The following is a 9,167-nucleotide window of genomic DNA, read 5'->3' on the forward strand; positions in this document are numbered from 1 at the left end:
TACAATTTTACATTTCAGAGGCAATGGAAGAATTGCACGAAAAAGAGATTTGAAAAAGAAATGATAAAAATAAAAATTTTATTTTATTGTATTTTTATTGTATTTTTTCAATATTTTCAATATAAACAGCTTCTGTGGAATATGCATATAAACATATAATTTTATTTTTATTAAAACAAAATTACATTTTTGTTTATTCATTTGATCTATTAATCTAATAAATTTGTAAAGAATAACGCGATTTCCTATTTTGATTTATTATGATTTATACAAATAGGTAAATATTAGTTGATTGTATAATAATCTCATATTGATTACAGTTCGAACAGTTAGCATTCACATGGATGGAACGACAGAAGCTTGGTGGCTCGTATTCATCACATAGAGCACAAAGCGAGAAGCATGTGGTAGTTTGCAGTACGACATTGCAAGCCGACACCATTATGGACTTTCTAAACGAGTTTTACGCCCATCCCTTGCTGCAGGTTAGGCGAACGAATTACGTGCCGTGAATATTTCATTATGCACTAGACGACTTGTGATTTCGTAAAAATTCTTTATCAAGCTTTCAGTTTATCATAGTTAAAGTAGCTGAGGTAATTAAGTTAATTTAAAACATGTCGTCGAATTTAATTTTAATCACGACTACAACGCGATCTGTAAAAATTAAAAATACATTGCTGAATGAGATAAAAATATAATTATAATTATATTAAATAAAAATATAATTATTATAAAATAATTTTAATTTTAATTTAAAATAATTTTAATTTTAATTTTTTATATAAATAATTACGAATAAAAATATACATATTCAATATACTTCTGGTGCATTTATAAAGATCTATGATATTATTATGACTTAAAAAATATGGAGAACGTTAATTAAGTACATTATTTATCTTTCTACACGCTTTTGCTTTAATTTATTTTATCATTTTTAATGTTAATGATTGAAAATGATCTGAACACGAGTAGGACTATTATGTGGTGCTTTTATCACCGATGGAACTCGACACTACAATGCGGATGATTCTGCAAGTGCCAATCTGGGCGCAGAGGGTAATCTACATACAAGGCTCATGCCTGAAGGATGGCGATCTTGCGAGAGCTAGGATGAACGAGGCAGAAGCTTGTTTCGTGTTAGCAGCGAGAAATTATGCTGACAAAACCGCTGCTGACGAACACACTATACTCAGGTCAGCGATAAATGAAAATTGTTCAAGATAATTCGTTAATGAAGTTTATAATTGTCGTTGTAAATTTTATCATCTTCTTACTTTTTTTTTTTCCTTAATAAAGGTTTCACGTTATAGGTATTAAACATTGCAATTCTAATATTATTCCCGACGATCAATCTCAGACATTTTTCATTTAAGTTTTACTTTAGAATTTAAATAGAAGTTAAGCTTTCCTGTTGACCTTAATCACTTAACTTTCTTTACTTTCAAATTCAGTTGTAAAGCGCAGTTGACTTGTAAGCGAACACCTAAGACATCGGCTTTCTGTTCAGTAATTCTAATTAAGTCTCGAATTGATAAAAGATCTGTAGATAAAATAAAATAGGAAAAATGAATATTTTATAGATAATCAAATTTTTATTCAAGAAATAATCAAATAATGTTATATAATGAAAATATGTAGTTTATATATGAAAATATATATATGAATATATATTGAAAATATATAATATATGTTTTAAAAAATTCTTTTCCATTCAGCATTCTTTTCATTCAAAATTCTTTTCTTTAACACAGAATTATCTTGAATAATTTGAAAAAAAATTGAATTTAAATCTCATGGATAATTGATTTTGACAATTGTAGATCATGGGCGGTGAAAGATTTTGCGCCCATCGTTCCTCAATATGTTCAAATCTTCCGTCCGGAAAACAAGCTTCATGTGAAGTTCGCGGAGCACGTGGTGTGCGAGGATGAATTTAAATACGCCCTTTTGGCAAATAATTGCACGTGTCCCGGCGCATCAACGTTGGTGACCTTGTTGTTACACACATCCAGGGGACAGTAAGTACTGTTCAAACCATAAAGCATAATTAGACTACAAATTTAGCCACATGCAGTTTTGTAGTGTATACACTCACAAGACTATTCTTCAATATTTATTTAATCTTTAAACATATATAATGAAAGAATTAATTTCAATTCGATGAAATGTATATATTACCAAATTATAAATATATATGTGAGATTGTAAGATTTTATTAAATACTGCAATACATTTATTAAATACTGTAATACATTTTACAAAATAATATACGATGAAATGTGTTATTTTATACTACTGTTTACTCTGTGTAATTTTATGTTGTAAATATTACATATTATAAAGATTGCATAAAGACAAAATAATTATAAATTGAAATGTTCTCTTCACAGAGAAGGTCAACAGTCGCAGGAAGAATGGCACAGGCTATATGGTAAATGTTCCGGCAACGAGATTTATCATATAATTCTCGGCGACTCCCGCTTTTTCGGAGAGTACGAGGGAAAATCTTTCACCTACGCATCCTTTCACAGCCACCGGAAATATGGGGTTGCGCTTGTCGCAGTCAGACCGGCGGAACTTCCGGAATTTTACGAGGACACTATCCTGCTGAATCCTGGTAATCTCGCGACACACATTACCGCGGTGTCTTTCCTTTTCTTGGGTACTTTTTCCAGCTTTTTATTTCTTGAATAAAATAAAAAAATAAAGATCTTGAATAATAAGAAACATTACAGAAATGTAGATCTTGTATTTCGCTCTCTGTCAGGAAAGATTATGAATATAGTAATAACTAGAAGTAAAAAGGAATAGTAAAAAACAAAATGTTATAAATATATATAGAATAAAAGGCTGCCACAATACGTGCGTCAATTGTGTACTTCTATACGCAGGGCCACGACATATAATGAAGAAGACCGATACTTGCTATTACATGAGCATCACCAAGGAGGAAAATTCCGCGTTCGTGGTCGCGAATAATCAGGGCGGTATTGGCGAGGCAACACAGGTGATCGTCGAGACAAAGACGGACGCGACATCTGCGAATAACGGATCGGCAACGAGTACTCCGACGACCAACGCTGTAACGGCGACCATGAATTCTACAGGGGCAACATCGGCAACAATGACGACGACTACCACGACGATATCGACCAGCTGCACTGGTTGCGGCGATGGGAACGGTACAGCAATCAACAACGGTGCCGACGTGCACCAACGATTTTCCAACAGTTGTAACATTACGCTGAGCGAAACACTCTGCAGACAGGAGACCTGCACGGGGCCCCGTGTGCAGGACCGATCGAACGGTCCCCAAGATCACAGGGCCCCGTTGCCGCAGGTTATTTTGCAGGTCCTCCCTAGCACGCCCATACCAACCCAACACTACAACTTACTCGCATCCAATGTCCACCGTGAGTGTCGCATGCGCCTAGCTATGCTTCTTTTTCTTCTTTTTCAATTTTTATTTTTATCTCTCTTATTTCGCTTTAAAAAATATTATATTATTAATTCATCAGATGCCTTTGAAGATGTTCAGAGTTCGGAAAAATAATTAATATAGAATAGTATAGATTAATTATTAATGATTAATTATTAGATTGAGCTATAGATTCAAAAAATTTCGAAAATTTGATTTTAAGAAGATTCTAATATAATTTTTACAAACGAACTAAAAAATTTTACACAATCTGTTCAAGCCTGATTGATATCCAATAATTATAAATTTGAATTATTTATTGTTTATTTGATTGAAAAAGTTTAAAATCAATATTTTTTGAAAATCAATATTTTTATTTCCAAATGACTTTTTTAGAAACTATTAAAGTTATCATAATGTTAAAACTGAAGTTTTGAAGCAAAAGTATTTCAGAAAAATAAAATTACTCGTTACAAAGAGTCAATGATTCAAAATAAGCATCTGTTCACAAATGATATGAACATGAAAATATTTAACAAATTCTTAGATTTATATCTTTTTTTTAGTACTTTTATTTGTTGCACTAATAAGCATTGTTAAATATTGCTTAGAAAGTTATCTATAATGTTTATTAAGTGTTTGTATATCATCACACATATACATGACACATACATAAAACACAATGCTTTACAGCTATGAATGTAAAGTCGCAGCAATAATTAATAAAATAGTAAGCACTATTTTTAGAAAAAGAAGGAATGATAGTGGTTTTGAAATGCAAGTTTAAATAATTTTTTCTATTAATTAAAAAATTGCAACTATTTGATGTACATATATTATCAAATTCTTTTAAAATGTTACAAATTCTTTAAAATATTAATATTTCTAGTTATCCTTTACAGAAATTCACAACATTGTCTGTAAAATATAAATTCTGTTAATAATAATAATTGATAAATAATATAATATTAGTTCTATATAATGTATGTAGATATATAAATCAATATTAGAATTATAAAATTATTTAAATAACTTAAATAATTAGTAGATTTAAAATATAAAAATTTCAAATTCACAAGAATTATAACTTTGTCCACAAAATTGTTTTATTATAACTATTTAAATTTTATTGTGTTCTATTATAAAGCGAAATTGTGTTCTATTATAAAGCGAAACGTGGAAGATTCGGGATAACAATGCATATCGAATCACACGTGCGATTAAATATTTATATACAGGCGTTGATAAAAAATTAACCGACCTAAATGTCGAACGATTCCTTCCTCTTCATTTACGTCTTTATTGATGTGGTTTACGCTTGTACATCGCTTTATGTGTAATCTGCGTGCATATACTATTCATACACCATTCAGCAGTCGTCATCAACGATCTTCAGTAAGTGCAGTTTCTGAATAGGAAACTGCAAAGCTATAGTGTAAAATATTGCTCGCTTCGTTACGAGCTCTAAGTTCGGCATTCAAGGTAATCTTCCATATAGATTTTGGTTGCGATATAACCGATACACATTAAGATAATAATTTAATATCCATCAGTTATTCAACGTATTCAAAAATATGAAGATAAAAATAGAAAAAGAAGTTGAAATAAACAAAAATATAAATGATTGTAAAAATAGTAATTTATATAAAATTTAATATAATAAAATATCCCAGAAATTGTGTTTCATACGAGTATTAATTAAAGTAATAATTTCTAATTATAATATTTTTGGTATTAAAAATGATATTAAAACAATTATTTTATTAAATTAAAAAGAGATATCAAGCTTTAGTCATAATTATAAATGAATTGCAATAATTTTTTAGAGTTTTTATTTATTATTTTTTATTAAAAGAAATGTTTCACTATAAAATGATTCACTATTATTGAATTTAAAAGTACTAAAGAAATATTTTTTTTAATGCAATTGATTAACTTGCTATTGATGCCAAAAAATTATTAATCTTAAAGAAATGTTTATTTTGCTAGACTGATATATTCTTGTTTCTTTTAAAATTGTTATAACATAGAAATAAAGTATACAGATATATATAGGAACTACTATGTGATTTGATGTAAGACATTGAATGCTTAGTAGAGAATATGAAAATGTAGGATTATTTATATGTAAAACAAAGAAATATGAAACAACTTTTAATAATTTTTATAATAGAAGTGTGCAAACAAAAATTCGAAATGTACATACATATACAAATGATAAATAATGGAATGAAGTATGGAAAGTTAATTTTTTTTTAAATTGGGGGCCAACTTCACACATGTATAAAATAACATTTCTTTTCTCAATACAGAATTATCGAATTATTTCCTTTCTTAATGACATTATGTTTCTTCTATTAATGTTTATTAGCTATTATTATGAAGACATTTCTTTTGATATCCGCAGTTTCATAGGACCATTGAATATTATGAGAGTCAATTTCGATATTAGAATCATTTATCGCGGTCTTATATGTTACAGCGACTTATCTCGATCCCGGCGGATTCGGGGATTCGAGGCAATGCTTAAAAGAAGGAGGATCAACGCCACAAACGCCCATCACGGGAAATCATCTTGATGTGCCACGATCTCTCGATCCGAATCCAAATCTACTTAGTCCAGAAATTCTAATGCAAAGGAGAGGTCAGTTTTATTTATTAGTCGTTTAATGCACTAAAGAATACTTTTCAATTAGAGAAAAAAATAATTAACTTTTTTTATTGTATACTAAAGGAAAATATTTAAAAATTGTGTCGAATATAAAATTCTATTATCTGATCTAGTATTATTTATAGCTTGTCATTTTTGTAAAAATTTGTTTTAGTTTCTTATAATCTTTCTATAATTTAAATTTAAAAACTGATGATTAAAAACTATTTAAAATAATGTTGAACAAAATTTAGAATTAAAATATATTCTTGTGCATTTGACAGATTACCTTTGCGTGAAATATATTAGTTTGAAGCATTTTTAATTAATAATACTTCTATTGAATAGTATTTCTATTTTTAGAGTTATTGTAACAAATAATTATGCATTTTTCAGTATTTGTATTATATATCAATATTTGTATGATACTATAATAAAATTAAAATATCTATTTATTAAATAGTTGGCTGACATCCTCCTTCTTTATTTCAAATTGATACAATCAAGATAAAATCAAAATTATCATATACTATGCAAGTTTGTTTAAAATATAACAAACTTTTTCTGAAATATAATATTTTTAGGATAAGGTAAAACATACTCTTTTGTCAATTAAATGTCTTCATGAATATGTCATATTTTAATACTGTTCTCATGTTAAAAATTTAAAATTTTGTGGCTTTGATTTTTTTCAAAACATAATTGAATACGAGTTATCTACTTTTGAATTCTACTACTTTGAATTCTTAATTTTTAATATTAAAATTAATTTTAAACAAATAAAAATTGTCTTTTTTAAACAAAATTTTTTATAATTGAATAAAAAGTATATATGTCTGACTATTCATCTATGTTTTTGAATTTTAATAAATTATTATCTATTAAATTAAAATTTAAATACTATATATCAAATTGTCATGAAGAAAACTATAATTTTTAATATTAAATATTTATATAGCAATAAGATCATTTAAATTTACACGAACAAAATATTAATTAAGTCAATATTAAATCAATATTAAATTAATATTAAATCAATATTAAATCAAGTAGTATTAAGTTAATATTAAATCAACACATTCATTATATTAATGCATTTAGGTTGGAAGATAAAATTTCTTATATATAATAAATCATAATAAAACACAAATATATATAAATTTTAAAAACGTAAAAGAAGTATCGATATAAGTTAACGAGATATTTTATATATTAGAGAGAGAGAGAGAGAGAGAGAGAGAGAGAGAGAGAGAGAGAAAGAGGAGAGATTTTTTGTTTGAAATATTTTAGGAAGCAGAAGACCAAGTATTCTACCAGTACCAGATATGTTGACAAGCTCAACGTTACATCTCCCTGGTCAAGAATCCTTAGACCACGAAGCTGACGAGTCGGAAGATGAAATGGATGATGATGTTCCTTGGAGATCGCCAAGCGAGAAGATCGCGTAAGTATTTTGTCTTTTTCTCGACTTCCACCGTAATACATTACATCAAAGGATATCTATACTGCAGCACGAAGAATAGCTTATTGAGAAATAAATCGAGAAAAAAAAGTATTAGCAAAAATTTTTATCTTTTCTTCTCTTCTTCCGAATTGTTTAATATACGTTATGAATATATCGACTTTAAGCACAATTGCAAAATTTTCTAAGGACAAACAATTTTGCACTTTGTCTCACTTGCATGATACGGTCTTGTGCAACGGATTTTTTTGTTTATGTGCATTATAAACGTATCTCTTATACTTATGCATATTGTATGTATTTTATATTTTTTGTATCTGCACACTATCAATACATCTAAAGATAAATAACTCTTTAAAGACAAATCTGAAATTTTCGAAATTGAATAAATAAATAATAATTTAATTAATAATATTAATTTGTACTATTGTCTTATTATAAAATAATTTTTGATTTATTTTTATAAACTTTTTTAAAAAAGAACAAAAAGTGAAATTAATTATATTTTATTTTTAAATTATTATATATATCGTAAATCAAATTGGATAAAACTATTAAAGTACTTTTGTACACAATTCACTTTTCTGATATAATTTATATATTTTTAAACATACATATTGATGTTTTATTTTGTATATAAATTAATTCTTAGAATAAAATTATTAACTTATTATTTATTACTTAACTTTTTATTCATTAGACTTAAATTGGATTTCTTTCTTAGTGAATCTCGAAATTGTCATGCAAAATTAACAGAAAAAGAGAGAAAATAGCTGTACAATATTTTATCTATTAAAAATCATTTTATTTACATTTTCTTTAAACTTAATAAGTAAAATTCTCATAAAATTAATAACATTATATTTTTAGTTACCAATTTTTTTAATTCCATTTTATACATTATTGTGAAATTCTAAAAAACCTCTGCTGAAGAATACGATGAAGATGGGGTCACTCATCATCATTCATATTTTTCTAAAAAAAATCGTGCAATACGACTCGACACGTTTTTAATTTAATGACATCATTAGTGTTAAAACGCGGACGCGTCAGGAACCATTGTAACGTTAATTCTATGCCATTGAAAAAGAGGATACTTACGTAGATATTCCGGGAATTATATGAATGTGCTGTGTACTTCCTCTTCACAATATGTTTTCATCTTTATCTTACGTTTTCTCGACATCATGATCATGTCAGCAAGTTAGTATTAGTTCGCGTGGGCGAACAGTGTAATGAAACGACCTATATTTGCATCCTCTAACTTTTATGCAATAAACAAAAATGATTTCAATTAGAAAATATTGTTCCGTTAGTTCGAATCTGAAATTTTATAGAGATTAATTTATAATATAATTATTAAAATTTATAATTAGTAAAATTATCAAAAAATGTATAATATATTATTAAAATCTTAATTTAATCTCAATTTCAAAATTAAATCTTAATTAAATCTTAATTTAAAATTTTAGGACGTGTAAATAATCATTATATACGTCATTTACTCTGTTATCTTTAATGAGCTTGTATGTACTCATGGACATAAAAACCTTATCTTTGAATATTCTATATTTTAATAACGGATATTTTAATAAACGGATTCCAAATTGCCGTTTTATCATAAAATATTT

At 27.2% G+C, this 9,167-nt stretch overlaps 1 protein-coding gene across 1 annotated transcript in view; it reads left to right on the plus strand.

Moving 5' to 3' along the window:
• Positions 1 to 9,167, plus strand: part of LOC108688166 (potassium channel subfamily T member 2) — a 106,005-nt gene that overhangs the window by 86,354 nt on the left and 10,484 nt on the right. Inside the window, exons 9-15 of the mRNA XM_018194312.1 lie at positions 321 to 485; positions 979 to 1,199; positions 1,827 to 2,024; positions 2,397 to 2,623; positions 2,898 to 3,419; positions 5,907 to 6,068; positions 7,365 to 7,518. Of these exons, the coding sequence (XP_018049801.1) occupies positions 321 to 485; positions 979 to 1,199; positions 1,827 to 2,024; positions 2,397 to 2,623; positions 2,898 to 3,419; positions 5,907 to 6,068; positions 7,365 to 7,518 (1,649 nt within the window). The remainder of the gene's footprint in view (positions 1 to 320; positions 486 to 978; positions 1,200 to 1,826; positions 2,025 to 2,396; positions 2,624 to 2,897; positions 3,420 to 5,906; positions 6,069 to 7,364; positions 7,519 to 9,167) is intronic.

The sequence above is a fragment of the Atta colombica genome, unplaced genomic scaffold (genome assembly GCF_001594045.1).
Source record: "Atta colombica isolate Treedump-2 unplaced genomic scaffold, Acol1.0 scaffold226, whole genome shotgun sequence".
NCBI classification, from domain to species: domain Eukaryota; kingdom Metazoa; phylum Arthropoda; class Insecta; order Hymenoptera; family Formicidae; genus Atta; species Atta colombica.